Raw genomic sequence first — 19,318 nt, forward strand, 5'->3', positions numbered from 1 at the left:
GGTCAATGGCTCAGACCTTTTTGCTGATTTAATCCAAGATTTATCTGACTTAAGCTGTCAGTCTTTCAGCATTGGCTTATTGCTGCCATATCAGTCTGTATCATTAATGATGTATTTATTAATTAAAAAATCCTTGGCTTTTTGCTCTTAGAACACTTCTCCCTCTTCACATACTGCTCAGAGTAGGTTTGTAGCTGTAATTAACTTTTTTCCCTTTTGTTTTATACCCATAACATGGAAAACCAAACAAAATCCCATCCAAAGCAGTTTTCTCACTGATTCGAATCTGCAATGGGCAACAAACAGATCAGGTGCAATTTTCTTATCTTCTCTGCTGTTTCCACTGTGTGTTACAGAGTGCTGAGTAGTGATGGGCAGTCAGTGTGTGAAAACTGTGAACACAGACTTGCTTAAGTCCATTTATAATGTCTCAGAACTGGTGGCTATTAGAGGAGGCTGTTCAGTGATTATTGAGTGTTAAAAGTTGGAAAAATCAGTAAAGAAACATTCAACACAGCTTCATGTAAAACACTTTATTGGAGGTTGTGCCAAAACCCTTTGGAAGAAGCAGCATCCAGGTTTTTATACAGAGGCTTCCATGCTGCTTCCAGGCTTGGCAGCTTAATTCTCAGTGCAAAGCCAGTCCCCTCTGTGGTCTTGGATATCAGGAAGAAGGGAAAGTCTCTTGTAAGTGTTGGACTACGTTTTGTTCAGGGGATTTTGGGGTGTGGGGTTTTTTTTTAAAGTTCCTCTTTGTACACAAAATAGGCTTTCCAGTAAAGGTGGAGTATAACTGTGGCTATTCCCATTTCCTTTAAGGTTTGCTGTAGTTGTTTTCCAGGTTGTTACTCCCAGTCGTGGAGAGGTGAGAGCAAACCAGGTGTGTGCAGTGGTGACATCCAGCAGGTACTGTTCTCTGGGAAGTGGCCCTGTCCTTGTGGCCCTGTGCATGCAGTGGGGTGCTGCCTTACCAGCTGTCTGTGGGACACCAGAGGGAAACCAGCAGTTTGCAGGCGCATTCTCTGCTTGGGGATTGCAGGAGGGAGATTTTGGCCTCGTGCTGTGGTGGTTTGGGGGGTCTGAGTGGTGCTGAGAGCTGGTGGTGCCACTGGGTTGTGAATGACAATCACAGGAGCTGTGCCAGGCTCCTGGGAGGACACGAGGCATCAGCCTCTCCTTCCTCCCAGTCTCTGCATTCACACTTCTGCTGCTGGGAGTACTGGTGGGATGAGTTTTTTACAGTGCTGTCTCCTAGAGCAGCTGAGTGCAGTAGCTAATTAGCAACTGGTCTAATGGATGGTGGCACAGGAGCCAGGAGAGAGATGTGCAGGCTGGAAAGGCACTTCCCCTCTTCCCTGTGCTAGCCCATGGAATGGGAACAGCCCCCACCCTGCTATTCTGATGTGGGGAAGCACAGAGCTTCCAGAGCAAGACAGAACTTGTGGTGACCAAACTTACTGACTGGGGGTAAACAACATTCTCAGTCAGCATCTGAAAGATAACATGGAACACCAGTAATTTCAGAGCTGATTTTGGGTTTTGGCAGCCACTGAAGTGTGGTGAGATGCTGGGGTTCACTTTTGTGTGGAGAAGGGAGAACCTGGGATCATCCAACAGTTGGAGCTGGGCTGTTCATTCACAGCCCTGTGGTTGGAGCAATACTGTGGGTAGGGTGAACCACTGTCCTAAAAATGCAGCACGTCCTCTCCCTTCTGCATGAATAAATGATGGATGAAATGACTGCTGTATTGTAAATGGAATTTATCATGTTAATGATATAATACAGTCTCTTGCCACAACGGGTCCATTCCCAAGTAATATAAAAGGTCTCCTTCCTTGTCTTTTTAAGCTGCTTGGAAAGGAGCCCAATGCCTTATTCTTTAGTGCAAATAAATGTGAGCTAAGCAGCCTTGGACATCCAATATCGCTGACACGAGACCTCCTCACCATATGTACCTGTCTGCTCTGGCCTTGGCTAATTTGCCACCAACTCCCAGGAAAAGCATGATGGAAGTGAAGGTGGTTTGAGAGCACATCACATCTGTTTTTGGGAAAATGGAGAAAACCTTATTTTATGGCCCAACAGGCTGCACTGGTGCAGCTGTTCAGTGTCGTCACTGATTTCACTGTTGCATAAAACAAGAACTCCCTTTGCTACAGAGGAATCCCATCAGTTTCCCCCTCTGTTTTAATCCATGAAGTGATGCAGAATGGGGTCAGGATGGAGCTTTTGGAGCCTGGTATTGTTGCTGACCAGGACAAATGGGTGGGTTTAGGCTTTCCTCACACGTTTCACCCTGCAGTGAAACTTGTTACAACACACAGGGAATCAAAATGCCAAAGGAGCCTTTAGGAGGGTCTGAAGCTTTTATCTGCATCTCAAATCAGGGTGTGATTTTTTTTTTTTTTTAGCCATTTTCTATGTGATTGTGGCCAAACTCCAGCTCCCTGCCAGCAGGGCTGAGAAGAGGGGGATACAGAGCTCTTCAAAACCCAGCTCTGCTCTTGTTTCGGAGCGAGAACACTCAGCTCCTCCTTTATACTTCATTTTATTTACATTTGAGTCTTTTCATGAAAGCCAATTACAGAGCAGAACTGGGAGGTGAGACCGTATATTTTATTCCCACTAAAGTGTTGGTTCTCTCCTCCAGCCTCCGCAGGGCTCCTTAGGAGTCCTTAGGAGTCACTCCTGCAGATGAGATGTCTGCTCCCTCATCTTTGAAAACTCAAATAACATACCTGGGAAGTGCCAATGGAATTCTTCCCCCCCCCCCCCCCCCCTCCTTCTGTCTCCAGCTACCAGGGACTCTTGGTTTAACATTTTACATCGGGCAGGTTTTTGTTGCCTGGGGGCTTTTGGTTATTTAGATGTGCTGGTGCTCTAAATAGTTAAAATCAGAGTAGAAATTTGAGGTAAACAAGAAAAATCAAAAGCTCTACTTCTGCTGTTTGGAGAGGTCACTTTTTTGCAGACAGAAGTGTAATTTAAAAACTTTTTCAAGGGAATCAAATGCTGGTGACAGGATGCACATGGAGGCTCTTGAAAGAGTGCAAGTGGCTTTTCTCAGAAAGAGAAGTACCTTTTGGTTAACCTTTCTCCAAGTAAAGCATCAAGCTCATTGGACAACTTCTCCCATTTGGAAGCATTAACTGATGTACAAATGTTTCTATCTTAAAGAAGATGAACTTTGGGATCTGTGGGTACTTGTTGTGATGGTTTCTCTGTGTTATTTCAATAATGCTCAGTTCTCTTTGTGCAGACACCCCTGTGCTAACAGATGTCTGCAGTTAATGGATCTTCAGTGCTGAAGCTTTCAGAAGCTTCAAATTATTTTCTTAAATACCAAATGTAAGTTTTTCTGTGAGAGGTTTTCTTTTCTGTCTTGCAGTGGTTTGTGTTATGTGATTTCAAGTTCTATAGCACGTTGGGACAAGTAAAATGCTGTCCTGATGTCCCCCACATGGGGCTGGCTCTGTGTCTGAACTGTACTGCAGGCAGAGCCATGGGAGGGACATCCAAAACTCCCCCCTGCTCATGGCCTTTAGGCCACTTGATTTCTTCTGTGGGGTGGAACATGTGTTTGTTCTTTGCAGTCACTGATTCAGAGGGTTTTGCTTCTGCACGACTGGGAAGAGCCCAAGGATGGTGCTCTTGGTGTGGAGGGTGGGCTTGTGGTTTTGTTCCCCAGCATTTTTCAGGTGTCCTGTGGCACAGCTGCAGGAGGGTTTGTGCTGCAACCTTCTGCTTCTGATGGGAGTCACAGAACCATCCACTGGGCTTTGGTTATAAAGCAGGTCCAGGGCTGAATCTTACTGCTATTCAGGGCTCATAGGGAGGTGGTACCATCTCTGGAGCTGAGTTTGGAAGCCAGTGATGCTTTATTTTAAAAATGTCTAGCTGAAGATGCCCCTGCTCAGTGTAGGGGAGTTGAACTAGGTGACCTCTAAAAGGTCCCTTTCCACTCAAACTGTTCTATGATTCTAAAGCCCCAGAGCCAAACAGCCAACACCCAATCAACCAAGAGAAAATCCCCAAACCTCAAAAGGTCTAGTGCAGGGGTCTATTGCCTTCAGCAGTCTTCATTCCTGGGCTGTTCTGAGCTTCGTTGTGCCCTTCTGAGGTTATTTTCTGCAGGAATTTGGTGCTGCTGCTTGGCACGTTCCTGCTTGCATTGCAATAAATGTGAATCTGCTGGGAGCGGAGCTTGTCTGGGATATGGCTTTATGAAACAGTAAATTTTCTGGTGCTTAATCTAATATTCTAGAGAAAAACACCAGTACAGGGAAAGGAGAATGTTGCTTCACCTTCCAGAAGTGCCATTAGAGATCTTGATCTTGTTACGGCCTTTTCTCTGCTATTACTTGTAAGAACAGTAACATGATGATTTAAATCTGTGGCAGTGAGGAAGTACAAAGAAAAGCAAGTGTTGATACCAACAGAGAGTGTTACAGACAGGGAGGCACTGCTTGGGCCAGCCCACTTCCTCAAGGATTAAATCTCAGCAGGGGGAGTTTAACCCTCTTTTATTTTATAAGCCCTGTGTCCTGCCTTTGTGATGTTAAATGCTGCTCCAAATGTGCACCAGATTTGTGTTGCTCTTTGAAGTGACAGTGGAGGCTGAAGCCTGGACTGTTTGAAGCTCCTGGGCTGGCTCAGGGAGCATCCTGGAGTTGGGATGGGGACCAAGGGCTGCTCACCTGTCAAGGAAATCCAAATCTTTGGATATGACAACACCAAAGCTCTTGTGTTTGTGACATTCCCATTGTTCTGACTGAGTTACATCATTTCTTGTCTCTGGTTTCTCCTGCCTTTGCTTATGCACTTGGTTGCAAATGCCTCCTCAGATAGGGGCATGTTTGTGAGCCTTAAATAAGTTATCTAGTCCCTGTGATCTTTATACTGAAATTCTAGGCTGACAAAATAAAGAGCATTGTCTGCAAAAGGTGCATCATAGCACCAGCTGGAGGCAGGGGGAGCTGGAATGGGACTGGGACAGCTGAGGTCCCCCTGGAGAAGCAGCCCTGGACTAGCCAGCCTTCTCCTGCCACAGACTCATTTGGAAATGGCCTTTCCACACAATACCAGTGCTTAATGCATCACCCAGGCTTTGTTCGTCATCTGCAGTTAGTAGACTAACCTAGGTTCAGCAAAGTAATTAGGAGAAATAATTAACAGCTCTCAGTGATGAGGCAACCTCTCTCTCCCTCCCCTCTCCCTCACCATGTGGTGCACCTTGGTAGTGACTCAGAAAACACAAGAGGACATTATGAATCAAAAAAATAAGTCTTTACCTGTAATTAACTGTGCACACAAAAAGGAGAACGTGGTGATCAAGCAGCCATTAATAGTTGCTTTACTGGAGGAGAATACACCAGAATCAAATGCTCATGGCAAAATGTCCCTTTAAGTTGTGGTTCTGTTATAACATTTAATCCAAACAAAAATAAGTCTCTACCAAAAAAAGTATTTGAACCGTACACTATTCGGACATGTGTGGATAAGACACTGCACTCCTCACGTACCACGGGCCTCGTGGCCCCTGTGTCCTCCATAAGTGCAAGAAAACAAAACCCAGCAATGAAAATACAAAATCAATGCAGCAACTAGAGTTGTAGGCAACAGTATGTGCGTGGCCCGGCCAGGCCGATGGTGGGATGTGGGACTATGCAGCAGGGATGGACCAGAGTCCCCCCTTCCCTCCCTCCCCTTCCCCTGCCTGTTGTGTCGTGGGGCTCCGGAGTTGTCATGACAGGCTCTTTCGAAACAGGACACTAAGAGGAGGAAAAATAAAAAGAACACCCCAGCCTATACCAAAGTAAAGAAAGTAAGAATAAAAAAAATCTCCCTTGGATCGCGGCACTATTTCAGCAGGGCCCTGGCGGCCCTGGCCCCGGCTCGCCCTGTGTGGGGCAGGGAAGGAGAGTCCCTGTGCAGAGAGAAGGACGTGCCCACGCCCCTGGCACAGGCTGGTGCAGTCCCCACACTCCACAGCCGGCTCTGGGCTGGGCCACCCCAGCTGGGCAGGAGCCAGCCCCGGGTTCTCTGCGGATACCTCTGCTGGGAAGGTGGGCCCAAAGTTGTGCAAGTCCTAGCGTGAAGGAAGGCGGAGGAGACGGTGGGGAGAGCCACCCGTTACCTTGGGCTCCCCAGGTCCCTCGGGCGACGTGCCTGGGCTGGGCCCCCCACCCTGCGGGGTCAGAGGTCCCCCCAGGCACGCAGCTGCAGGGCCAGCACCCCCAGGGCGACCGTGCCGAGGCTGCTGCCCACACCGGGGGCACCATCACAGTCCTTCTTGTCCACTTCACACCTGGACTGCTGGCACAGCACCCCCTTGAAGCCCACGGGGCAGATGCAGCGCTGGTTCTGGTAGCAGGTGCCGCCGTTCTGGCAGAGCAGGAGCTCATCGTCACAGACGTTGGCTACGAGGCGAGAGGAAGGGATGGAGGGAAGGGTGTGGGTGTTAAACCCCTTGATTGCAGTAGGAACTAGAAGCTTTTAGCTCCTAGCGGTTCAATTGTCCAACCCTCATAGTGCTAGAGCACTTCCAAGGCCAGAGGAACACAGTGGGAGGTGCAAACTCCACAGACAAAGCTACGAAGTCGTTTTGGAGTTGGGAGGAATGGCTGGAATCTGCTCACCCTCCACCCCGAGCATCACAGTGCTGAAGATCCCCCTCCTGCCTGGACCCATCCCCACGTCCCCGTGCCTCCCCAGCCCCGGTACTCACGGAAGCAGCCCTGTCTCCAGTAGTAGTTGGGCAGGCAGTCGTCGCACTTGGGCCCCGTGGCGCCTTCCCTGCATTCACAGTAGCCGGTCTCGTTGCAGCGGTCGTGCATGGAGCCGATCTGGTTGCAGTTACATTCTGGCCAGAGACATTCTGGTCAGAGCCTGCCCTGCCTGGGGCCTCTGTGCATGCCCATTCCCTGAGGGAGGCGTTGGGGACTTTGGAAAAGCCCAGCAATGTGCTACAGGAGGGACATTACAGACCAAGGAAGGACATGGAGGCCTGAGACACTCTGATAGTGCAAACAGCCACGGGTGCAAAGGCCACCCCTCTTTGGAGCTGAGCCCCTCCTGGCTCAGCAATGCATCTGAATCCAGTTGGAACAATTGTTTTACTGTGAGGGTGGTGAGGCCCTGGCACAGGTTGCCCAGAAAAGTTGTGACTGCCCCATCCCTGGAAGTGTCCAAGGCCAGGTTGGACAGGGCTTGGAGCAACCTGGGATAGTGGAAAGGTGTCCCTCCCATGGCAAGGGGTTGTAATGAAATGATCTTTAAGGCAGATCCCTTCCAACCCAAACCATTCTGTGATTCTGTGATATTATCTGGGGTTTGTTTTCAGGGAAGAGCTCCCTTGGGAAGCTGCACAGACTGTAATAACCATCATCCTCGTGGAACGCACAGGTGGGCACACCATCCTCCGGACAGGGGCTGAACCGAAGCCCACCCCACGGAGTGAGGACCCAGATGAGCCATCCCACAGGCCGGCGGCCCTGCCCGGGGCTGGCACACTCACCTATGCAGACATTCTCGTCGTCCAGCTCGGCCGAGCTGTTGCGGTAGAAGCCCAGGCGGCAGTGCTGGCAGTGCTGCCCCCGCGTGTTGTGCTTGCAGCTCACGCAGGTCACCACGTTCAGAAAGTCGATGTAGCTGCAGCGGTTGGAGTGCCCGTAGCACTCACAGTCTGCGGAGAGGACGAGAGACCTGGGGAGCTGGGCTGGGCACACCCTCCCTCCCGCTGGACGGAGGAGAGGAGCCACACCGGGGGATGCTCCTGCCCGGGTGGAATGTCATGGCCACTGCCCACGCTGCGCTGGGCTGGGCAGGATGAGTGCACACAGTGGTGGCTGTTCTTCACCACCGTGGGGGCATCAGGGCTGGAAGTCATGGCTCAGAGAGTAGAGCAGGGTGAGGGTCTCTGTCCCCTTGGGGTGTGGAGCCAGACCCTGGCAATCCCAGGACATGATGTCTTGAATGGGCTGCCCAGGGAAGTGGTGGATTCTCCATCCCTGGAGGTTTCTAAGATGAGACTGGATGTGGCACTTAGTGCCATGGTCTAGTAACCACGGTGGTAATGGAACAAGGGTTGGACTTGATGATCTTAGAGGTCCTTTCCAACCTGGCTGATTCTATGATTCTTTCAGGAACTGCATAATTGTGGGAGCAGGCAGTGAAGGGGAGTCAGGTGCTAATTACACAGCTGCCTTGTTAATGAGCAGAGCTGGGTTTGGCTCTGGGGAGGCTGCAGGACCCATGAGGAGCTGGGCTGGGGTGCAGAGCCCTGGTGAAGCCTCTGCCTTGCTGGGCACAGAGGGCACTGGCCCATGGGATGGAGCTGGCAGAGGGTGCTCAGGTGGACCTGAAGCTGCTGTATGTCCAGGTAAAACCTTGCTGTCTCTGGCTTTTTTCCCTCTGTGTCCCTTCTCAGCACACCCCTTGTGTCTCCCAAGCCAATGCTGCTTGAGAAGGGTGATGACTCTCAGGTTAAATGCTTAAAATGAGTCTGTGCAAGGCAGTGTGGCCTGGGTGGGGTCCTTCAAAAGCTGGTGGACAGGTGTGTGAAGGTTTGAAGCAGGGCTGCCTGGCACAGCTGGTGGGGTGGGAGATGCCACCCTCACTTGGCCAAGCGCTGCTCCTGTCCCCAGGGCTGACCTCCCTCTGCTGTGGGCACATGTTAGAACACAACCAGCCAGGCTGAATTTGTAGCCAGAGAAATTGCATGATGTGGTTCTTGTGTTTGCTTTTTATTACCATGACCTGGGACGGTGACAACCTTGCAGTGTCAGATCCAAGTGCTGGATCTTACTGGGAGTTTAAAAAGATAATGCAGGAGGAAAGGAGATGACTTGGTTCCCTTATGTCCCAGCTGTCCTGGTCAGGAGGTTCCCAGCCAGCATGGGCAGGGAATAATGTGGGAAGAAATAGTGTCATCCAAGTCTGAGCTTCCCCAACCTTTGGAGAGGAGGAAAGCTCAGAGCTGGGACTTTGTTCCAGGCAAGTAACATTAAACATTCAAGGATGGCAGAGGGATGGGATGGAAGGGTGTGGGTTGCCATGCACATGCAACTGGAGAAGGAAACTTGTATCAATGAGATGATGACCAAGGAAGATGAAGCAGGGCAGAGGTTTCCCCATGGTTCACAGCTGCCTGAGGAGGAGCTGGCAGTCTGTTGTAATCTTGACCTGCTGTGAAACAACTTCTGCCTCATCAACCAATAGCCAAAGAATTTCAGCTCAAATTACTGTGTCTGCAATTCCCAAGTGTTGTTGCAGTCTAGGGATGCACTCCTACATACAACTGACAGCTAACCACGACTTGGATAGCCAGACCCTCCCCATGCTCTCCATATCTGAGTCTCTTGGACCACATCACCTGAGTGAAGACAAGGAGCCCTGGAGCACCACCCTCCCTCCTCTTACCTCTGTATGATTCGATAGGAGCCACTGGGCCAGAGTTTGGTTTGAGCCGGATGAGTTTTGAGCTCTTTGAGGACGCTTAAGAGAAATCAGAGACACGCTTTTTCTCACTGCTTAACACCACGAGCAGCTCTGCCACGAGAACAATGCCAAGCCAGGAACACCCCTCTCTATTTCTGCACCAGGAGCTGGGAGCTGCTAAATTCCTCCTCTTCTTCTCCCCTCCTCGAAGTTTGATGCATGAAAAACTCCATGTGCGGCTCTATTGCAGAGCTGGGAGGAGCTACTCACACATCTTCCTCCCCACTTTATGCACCTTCGGTGGTGTGGATTGGGTTGGTTGGGACAAGGATCTACAAGTCTAAACAGCTTAAAACCAACATCTATTGTGTTTGGTGGTGGTCACCACCAAAAAGCTGCGAGGAGGAAAAGTGCTATGGAGGTGGGATCTGGCAGGGGGTGCTACAGGGTCCCGCAGAGCAGGTGCTGCCCCAGCCTGGCCCGTCCCCAGCAGCACGTACCTGTTTTTTTGCCGTGCCTCTTGCCTGCAGAGTGTGCTGTGCGCCCTGCTTTGCTCTTCGGAGCCGCTACGCCAGAGGACAAAACACGCCTGAGCGCTGTGGTGGGCAGAGGGCTCCCAGGGCCAGCCCAGTACGGCTGGGCTGGGATGTTTCCTCGGGGCAAGGGGCTGCCCCAGCCGGGATAGGGCTCTCTGGGGGCTGTGCTGCCAGCCAGACCCCTGTCCCACATGGAATGACCCAGCGCTGGGGGTAAAGGCCATCGAGCTGATGGGGTTTTGTTGGTGCTTGGGGGGTTTTGCGCTTTGGTGACCCCAGTGAGGGGCAAGGTGGAGCAGCACTGAGGTCCCACAGGGTGTTTGGGAAGGGGTCTCACTGTTTATTTGTGGAACACGAGCCCTTGCAAGCGCTGTGGGGCTCAGGGAGGCGCTGGGTGGGCACTGCCAGCTACAACCACCTGTGTCAGTCACGTCCTGCCAGCAACAGCCCTCAGTGAGAAGGGGGTCATGGCTCTGAGGAGGCTCCACGGGCTGTTGGGAACAGGGGGATCTGCTAACAAGGCTTGGCCCTGATGGGCCAGAGCAGCCCATCAGCCCAATTAACCTTGTCCAACTGACTTTGGCCATGGCATAAAACCCCTTCCCAAAGAAGCCCATGGGCTCTCCCACCCCAAACATGTCTCCAAAGAGACCTCCATGGGGCTGGAGGAGCAGAACTGAGCTGAGATGGACTCTGCAAGAAGGAGACTAGATTATTTGATGGTCATGCTGAGGACAGGTGGGTTGTCCTGGCCTATGGCACTGAGGGAGAAACCTGTCCTGTCCTGACCCTGGGGACGGGCACAGCCTTACCTCGCATGTTCTTGGGAGGGTCTGGGGGCTTCAGCTTGCGTCCAAGTGCTGCTGTGTTTGGTGGGTCATCACAGGTGGCATCAGAGAGAACATCAGATTTAACACAGATCCCCCCTTGTTTGCTTACAAAGGTGGCAAAGGGACACTGGAAGCTCTAGGCAGGTCTTAGGGTAGGTGGGCGGAGCCGTAGCTGGTTGAGGATGTGCTGAAGCAGGAACGAGAGACAAAGCCTCCTGAAAATTAACATTTCTGAGCGTGAAGAGAGACAGGGAAAGTGTTCCTAAGGGGAGGCTGTGGGAGCTGCTGGGTGGCTGAGTGTTGGCATGTGGTCTTTACATTGCCCAAGCACGGAGAGAAGCCAAATCTGCAGACCACTGTCAGGACTCAGCACAGCCCTCCTGGTTCAGCACAGACTGTCAGCACCACCCAGCCCTGATGGCTGTGGTGTGGCTCTATCCCTTGTTAATGCACCAAATGCAGCTTTGTCTCTCTGTGAGGCCAGAGACAGACCCAGGGTGCCCTGTTCTGCACTGGAAGTGATGCCAGTGTCTATAGCAGGAGCAGCTACAGGATCTTGGGTGGGAAATGGGAGCTGAGCACCAGTGGGCAGCTGCTGAAGTGTGTGCTGGTGGGAACACTGAGGAGGAGAAGCTTCAGCCTCGACAGCCAGTGTGAAACCCCCCAGGGTTCCCACCAGGAGCAGCTCACCTTAGGCAGTCACTCAGGAGAACAAGAAGGCATCTATGCTCTAGACAACACAGGCTTATCCATTTACAGAGTGATTCTGCTCTACAAACAGACTCCGGTCTCGGGAGATGACAGGATTTCCATGATCCTCTCCGTTCACCCCAGCAGCAAGCTGTGAACAATCCCTTCTACCACTTACCATCCTCATCTTTCATGTACACGACTAAACCCCGAGGCTCAAAGCAGCCTCACCAGAGTCCCAGCTGCGTGCAGGGCACAGACAAACCCTGAGCTTTTTCCCAGGTGGAGGAGGAGAGAGGCATGGAAAGCAGAGGTTCAGAGCTGGAAACTAAAGCGTTCTCAGAGCACCAGGAGCTGGTTCTCACTGGCAGGACCCAGCTCAGCCACTGAGTGGCTCCTACCTTCTGCTCCTGGGCCAGCCTGGGCCGGGGGAGAGCCCACCTGCAGCGGGGCAGCCGCCGACAAGTCGGTGTAGTCTTGGAGTGATCAGAGGGGAAAGTTGTGTTACTGGGTGTGCTGGGAGGGCTGGTGTCCCACGAGCAGCCCTGCAGAACCCCGAGGGGGAGCCAGAGCCCCAAACCAAACACCCCAACCCTGTGCCACTCGGGTTCTTGCACCTGCTTGATGCCAGCACTGCTGCTGGCATAGGGTGGCCAGTGTGTCCTCAGGCTTGGAGGGGCTGGGAAGCCCTTGGATTGGGAGGGGCAGGATGGCAGCAGGTGCTGAGCTGCCTGTTCTCAGCCCAGCTCAACACACAGGGGTTTGCTCTTGTGTTTGCATCAGCACCTGCTCTGCACCCCTTTGAAATAACAGCGCTGAGAAACAGCACAGGTGTCTTGGGACGGAGGCACCAAGTCCTGGTTCCTAATCCCAACTTCCAGGCCTTCCCTCAGGCTCTGCCCTTCCCTCAGAAAATGCCAGTTTGCAGGGAAATTAAACCAGTGAGAAATTTATAGCTCACTTGTTTGATTTCCCTGCAAACCCTCACCCCCACTGGCTCCATCCCCCTCCCCAGCTCCTCAGTATTGGTAACAATCTTCAGGTTTGCTAGAAAACAAACCAAGGACTAAAAATTTTAAAAGCCATATTATTAATTTCGAGCTCCAGTTGGGTAACATAAGGAGGAGGAGGAAAAAAAAAAATCAAAAAAAAAAATCTCTTGATCCTTGCCAAGTTTCAAAGGACAAACCCGAGTAGGAGAAAAATGTGATTTCCCAGCCTTGTCAGGGGGATGATAAACAATACAGAATGAAAAAGTAAAAAAAAATAATTATTTTAATGACGAGCTCTAAGAGAAGGTGATAGACATTGTCCTTTTCAGCTGGAAAGTGGAAACCAATTGATATTAATATGGTGTTAAAGAGAATATGAAAAAAGCCCGGTGCAAATTGGCAAGGGTTTAATTAGAGTCACAATAAAAAACAGCCCTGGAGGCATTTTGCTTTTTAGTCATTCACATACACCTCCACTCAATCACATTTACAGAGCCAGGAAAATTATTAATGCTCATTATCCTGAGAACCTTTCCCTTGCAGCTCAGGGCCATAATGGACAGTTTTACATTTTGGGAGGGGGAGAGACACGTTTTGCCCCCAGACCCAGGTCGTACAAATGGGAAACAATGGGCAGCTCTGATGGAAATCGCTGTTCTTGGTGGGTTTCTGGAGAAGTGGAATAAACTGAACCAAGAAGTCACACTTCATAGCAAAAACCATTGGGGCAAACAGTGCTGGGGGTAGTGGGAGGCCCTGAAAAAGTCCTGCTCAAAACATAAACAGGGGTCCCCTTTCTGCAGGACCTCCACAAAGCCAGGCTGTCAGGAGCTCGTAACCATCAAGCAGGGCTCAGGTTCATTCTGTTTTTCCCAGAGGTGAAGTGGCACTGCTGAAACTGCCACAAATCAGAGAGGGGGGGGGAAAGCTTATTTTTTTTGCTTATTTTGAACACAGGAAAAGTGTAACAAATGGCAAGGAAGAATCTGACAGGCTTCAAGGAAGGTTTTGAAATAACAGAACCGCAGAAGGCAAAGGAGAATAGCACTTAATTCATCCTCCTTAGGGTAACTCTGCAGTTTCCCTTTCTTCTACCCATTTTGGCAGCCTCAACTGCCTTCAGACCACAGGCCTTGCCCATGAACTCATTCTTCTCTCCCCTCTCACCGCACAGCAGGCGACAAAAGCATCCTCCAAACACGACCACAGCTCCACCTTGACCACGGAAAACACCACGAGCAGCCAAAGGAAGCAGATGTCTAGCAGATCCATGCAACCCAGAGACAACCCAAATCTAATCTACTCCTCTAAGCCTACGTGCAGCATTGCTGCTACCCACTAGTGTGCGGAGGCACGAAGGAGAAGGGGGAAAACACGTCGGGCTGGCTTTAAATACCTGCTTTTTTCTGTGTTTCTGTCACGGGCACAGAGGCAGCAAACTCAGAGGCTGGTCTGATGACGCTTGCTTATGGTGGGAAGAAGAAATTCAGAGGGCAGAAGACAGTGTGTCAGTCAGAGGGTGAAGCGGCGCGGGGATGGGGCAGGGCTCTGACAGGACTTTTTTAAGTGCCTGGCTGACTGAGGTGGCTTTAAAGCAAGGAGGGATTTTAATGCTTCTAAAACTCAGAAAGGGGGTGACAACAGGGTGTCTCACTTTGGGATTCTGACCCTGCTTGGGGTTACTGTGTCTCCTGCAAACGTGTGTCCCACCAGGAGCTCGAGGGTTCACCTCTTTAACAGGATGTTTTCCCTTGAGGTCCAGGTGAGTTAGATCTGCACCCTGTGGGGATGTCATAGTGTTTAAAGAAATACTTTACATTTTGCAGGGAAGAGGAGGAACGTCTCTGGCCAAAAGCAGATCAGAATTAAGCTGGGCCTTGATTCCCTATTGCTGGTCAAGGGCACAGGTGGACCTTTGTCATCAAACCCAGCATGTTGCCCAGGTAAGAGCAGGTCCCTGAGCTGCTGGGTGGCCCTAGCTGCCTTTTTATGTGGGACAGCCCCTCCAGGGACTGTCACCACTCTATGGTGGGACCTGGCTGTGCAGAAGCACAGGTGGGGATCTGGATGGGGACAAGGAGCTTGGAGCTCAGGCCTGACTGTATCCAGGCAGGGATCTGTCAGCTGGGATGCCATCTATTAATTTTGTCCCTTGCCCTTAGTTAATGAAAGCATGAGGAAAACATTTTCTCTGGCCAGGAAGCAGGTTTTGGAGAAGGAATAAACCCCAAGGTGCAGGATGTCTCTCAGGTCCCTCAGAGCAGTTTGGCAGGAGAGATTTCCCCCCACCACCCCCAGCCCCACGGATGCGTCCTGCCCACGCCAGATGTACGACACAAGGCAGAGCACTGCAAGTCAGACACAAGAGAGGCACTAAGCACATCACCCACATGTACACAGCTAAAAAACAGCCCTAAAATGTTGCTACAGGAGAGCATGGATAAAAATCAAATGACCCCAAGCATTTGGTGTGGATGGAGATGTGACCACTGCCCCTGTGAGCCCCAGGCAGGGGTGGTGGATGAACCTCCTCCTGCACAAGTACAGCATGGATCTGGGTGAGGAACACTTCTTAACAGAGCTGAGACTTCTACTTTGTTTCCAGGGTCACTCCAACTCCATGGAAGTTGGTCATAAGCTCTCAGCTTCCTGATTAACTCCCCAAGCAGGGTACTTCCATGAATATATCTATATTTGCATAAACATGCAATCAAGTTTCCTCATCCCTTTGACTGGCTTCTGGCAGCTCCCCCAGACAGACTGTTACTAACATACTGTGGGTGTAAAACGTCCTCCTGGGAAATATCAGGCCCTGAAAGCATGGCAAGGGGAGGAATGCGTGTCTAATTCCCCTGTGAGAAGCTTAAAAAAAATGTCCTGCTGTTAAGTTTTATCTGCTCATTTCCAAAAGACAAGCGAAAACGCCGTCTCCTTGTTCACAGGGGGAGGGAAGGAGGAACCCCCAGGAAAAGGACAGAAGTTTTCCTCCACGGGGTGATTTTGGAAATTAGGAAAGGATGTTTCTGGCACGTGTGTGTGAGTTGCAGCCCCACATGCTCCCTGGCTGCTTGTACAGTAGCTGCCTGGGGAATGTTGGCAGGAGGTCAGGGATGGAGCAGGATGGGGTGCAGTTCCCCTCTCCTTCCAGAGAGATGTGTGGTTTAACTTTATTATGGGACAGTAAAATCTTCCTTGCCTTCCTGCCCTGCCTTGTGGTGGAGCTGTAAGAGAGCACCTCTTGCAGCCGTGCCAGCCCTGTGCAGGACAGCATTGCCAAGTGGCTCTAGGACGGACGGATTTTGAAAACCTTCTGTTTTTAAAAAACAAGAAAATTGAGAGGAAAAAAAGGGAAAAGCAATGGTTCCCCCACATCCAGTCCTGGCTTTACTTCTTGCTGTCCTGATGGTAACAGAGGGACAGCTGGTGAGGTGGGACAGCAACCCGTGGGGTGGTTGTCTCTTGACTTTGAGGTGGACCTGCTGTGGCTGTCCCTGCTTACAGGGACCATAAACCTTGCTCCTGGCTCATGTTGGACAGGAGCTGAATAGAGATAACAGCAAACCAGAGCTGCCTGGAGGCTGGGAGATGTGAAATGAGTCAGGGTGATTTTTATCCATGTCTCTTTATCATCATCCTACAGAGCAGATATCCAGGGCCACCGACACGGCAGTCCCACGGGAAGCAGCTGAAAAGAGGAGCTGGGAAGAGTCCTGGCCTCCAGGTGAGGCAGCGAGCGTGGCACCCACCTGGCTGGGTGGTGGTGGCTGGTAGGGGCGTGGTGGTGGTGGTGGTGGTGGTGGTTGAGGTGGTGGTGGTGGTGGTGGGCGTTGTTGTGGTGGTCGTTTTTGCAGTGGTGGTTTTTGGGGTGTTTACCCGCTGCGGTCGCTCATACGCTGACAAGCAAAGAGAAGAGGTGGGAGGCACTTACTGGGGGGAAAGGAGGGTTTCCTTGCCAGCCTGCACTCCCACGAGGCTGCTGCTGCTGGGCTGAACTGGTGACTGATTTCTCAGCATGGTCACAACTGGGGCACTGAGAGGATTAAGGCGACGGCAGCTCTATGACACACATGAGTGTGTATGTGTGTGTGCAGGGGCTGGAGGCTGTGCCTGTATCAGCTTACTCTGTTGGTGCAGATATTGGCTTAAATACTTACAGCTCTATCATAAACTAATTGCCAATTAAGCTGAAAAGGGGAAATGAAGGCATGTCTGGGCAGGGGTGGGGTGAGGTGCAGGCGGAATGAACTCCCAGCCCAAGCTGTGCTTCCACTGCCCAGTGTCCACGTGCCCAGCTGTGCTCCTTACCCAGCACCATTCCCTCCTGACACCCCCAAACTACTCAGCACCATCAAAACCAACCAGGATCACTGGCACCTGTTCATTTCCACTGGCACCCTGCAAATTAAAGGATGTTTCAGGATCAGGGAGCCCCCGCAGAGCTGGGCAGGAGCCACCCCGAGTGTGGCACCACAACAGCCCGAACTGAAATAACACTCAAACACAAATTCCTACTTAACTTACACCTGCTGCCCTCCTGTCCTTGTTTGTCCCACTGCTTCATGCAGATTATCATGCTTAATTTCATAATAGCCCTGAGCTAGTTTAAATACTTAATTTAGGTCACTTCTAGTCTCCTGTGCAGGCTAAATAATCTCTCCTTAACTGGCCTTGGACACAAATCCCTCCTGTCCACCTCCTGCACATCGCTCCCAGCACCCCCAAAGCTTCTCCCCAGCAGCAAATTTTGATGGGAAACTCTTTCCAGTGAAACAAAGGTAGAGCTGAGGATGCCAAGATTTGTTAAGGGAGGAAAAAAAGAGTTATCAAAATGGTTTTGACCAGGAAGGTGAAGAACATTTTGGACTGTTAAAACATTTATTTTTTCTAATTCTAAATTACTGAAGGGAGACTTTTAATTTTCATTTGAAAATTTTAAGCATTTAACTGCTTAAAATCTAAATATGGTTCATTTACCCAGAAAACCTGTCCTCCGCTTGTCAATTAGGTGCATTTTTCTTAATTGCATTTGCATTTCTCTGAAACTCTTTCTCCTCCAATTCTTCCCACTTGCCTGCAAACCAAAGAATTCATTATTCATTCAGCTCTCTGATTTGTTTCTTCTGGAGGGGAATTCTGAGCCACAAAATTCAAACCCAGGCTTTCTGCTTACCCAAAACTCCAGGCTCTTTGATATCAAACTACCTCCAGCTTTGTTAAATAAGGAGTCCTCTCATCCCATCAATCTTGCAGCAGAAATCCCCACTGAGCTCTGCTGCCTTTGCTGCCGACACTTCACAGACATATGTTCATACACATACACGTGTACATGCAGATGTACACATGCTCTATATGTTTTTTTACTGATAGCCCAAGGTGACCCAGACTGGATTCTATGCCAAATAATTCACACCCAGCTCCTTCTCAGAGCAGAATCCTGCAATCCTGGAGGGGTGGGGGGAGCTCACAGCGAGTGCTGGTGATTTTGAAGAGTCTTTTTTTATTTCCTTTCCGGCTGCCATACTAACGAACCTCATGGGGGGAAACCATGCCAGAGGAAGAGGCAAAATGAGGCTCCTGAAGTCAAAGGAGGAAAATGTAAGACTCTTTGACAAGACAGAAAATGAGGCACAATTAGGGAAGACTTATTGCCTGGAAAACGATAATGGACAGAAAATAACCATATTTCTTTCTCCTAGTGACATCCACAAGGACCATGCACCGAGGTGTTAAATGCCAGCATTTCAGTTTGGGTTTTACTTACTGCCAAAGGCTGAGCCTGCAGCTGCACCTGGAAAAAAGAAGAAGAAGCCCAGTCACTGGAAGCAGGGCACCACCAACTCTCTTACCAGCAGGTCACACAGACACACAACCTTGGACCAAACAGCAGTTAATTAGTGGGGGTCTTGCTCATGGGCACATCGGTTTGCTGCAACAAACAGCTTAAAAGCTGCTTTTGTCAAACCACAGAAGCAACCAGACAGTGCTCTCTGGGGTCTTGGCATCTCAAGCCTGTCATGTGGGGAAGGAAAACCAGCGTGGCCTTTGCTGATGGTTTTTTCTCTAAATCATTTCCTTGACCTGCCCTTAAAGCCCAGCAAAGGACAAGCACATCCTCTGAGGCTCAGTGGGCTAAGGACAAGCTGTAGGGACTGAACCAGTTCTCAGTGAGCAAGAAGGGCTGGACACTCTTCCCACTGCAGCATTTGCTCCACAGGACACTGCAAAGGCACCAGCTCCAAAGTCCATCCAAGGACCAGCTTCTGGCTTTTGGCCCTGCTCCTCCCTGCTGTGGGTAAATCACGGAAAGTCTCAGCTCTGCATGAATATAAAGCACAGGAGCAACAACAGAAGAGGTAGGACTACCAAGAGGAGAGGGCTTCAGAGAACTGCCTCTGCTGCAGAGGAAGAGGATGTTGATGTGGGGAAGAGGAAGCAGCAGAGAGAGTTGGGGTGGGGAGGAGGAAGAAGACTGAGTGACAGATGGGAAGAGAGATGAATGGGAGAAGAGCAAGCAGAGGAGAAAGAGAAATAGGAAGAGACACAAGGAACGGAGGGGAGGGAGAGAGACAGAACAGCATGTCTGTGCCTGTCAACACCAGAAACTCTCCCAGGCTCCTTTGAAGCAATGCAGCCGCTTGGTGGGAGCTGACAAGCTCGTTCCCTTTCAAAGAACCTGCTCGTCTACCAGCCCTGGCACACACAAAACATTCCTGTCACGGCCTTCGGAGCCTGAATTTCAGCTTTGATCATCTTAAAGCACATGAATCTTTCAAAAAAATTTGGGGGGTGGGAGGGAAAAGGTTCTCTTTGGCAATGCTCAAAGCTGCTGCT

The 19,318-nt window shown here is 50.7% G+C and overlaps 1 protein-coding gene across 1 annotated transcript in view; it reads right to left on the minus strand.

Annotated features, from left to right (window-relative positions):
• Positions 1-6,018: 6,018 nt before the first annotated feature.
• The window catches only part of NTNG2 (netrin G2), a 48,306-nt gene continuing 35,006 nt past the window's right edge, over positions 6,019-19,318 (minus strand). Inside the window, 9 exon segments of the mRNA XM_064676845.1 lie at positions 6,019-6,420; positions 6,729-6,863; positions 7,518-7,685; positions 9,422-9,496; positions 9,940-10,005; positions 10,788-10,821; positions 13,843-13,952; positions 16,234-16,380; positions 18,249-18,275. Of these exon segments, the coding sequence (XP_064532915.1) occupies positions 6,197-6,420; positions 6,729-6,863; positions 7,518-7,685; positions 9,422-9,496; positions 9,940-10,005; positions 10,788-10,821; positions 13,843-13,952; positions 16,234-16,380; positions 18,249-18,275 (986 nt within the window). The 3' untranslated portion in view covers positions 6,019-6,196.

The sequence above is a fragment of the Pseudopipra pipra genome, chromosome 20 (assembly GCF_036250125.1).
Source record: "Pseudopipra pipra isolate bDixPip1 chromosome 20, bDixPip1.hap1, whole genome shotgun sequence".
Lineage (NCBI taxonomy): Eukaryota > Metazoa > Chordata > Aves > Passeriformes > Pipridae > Pseudopipra > Pseudopipra pipra.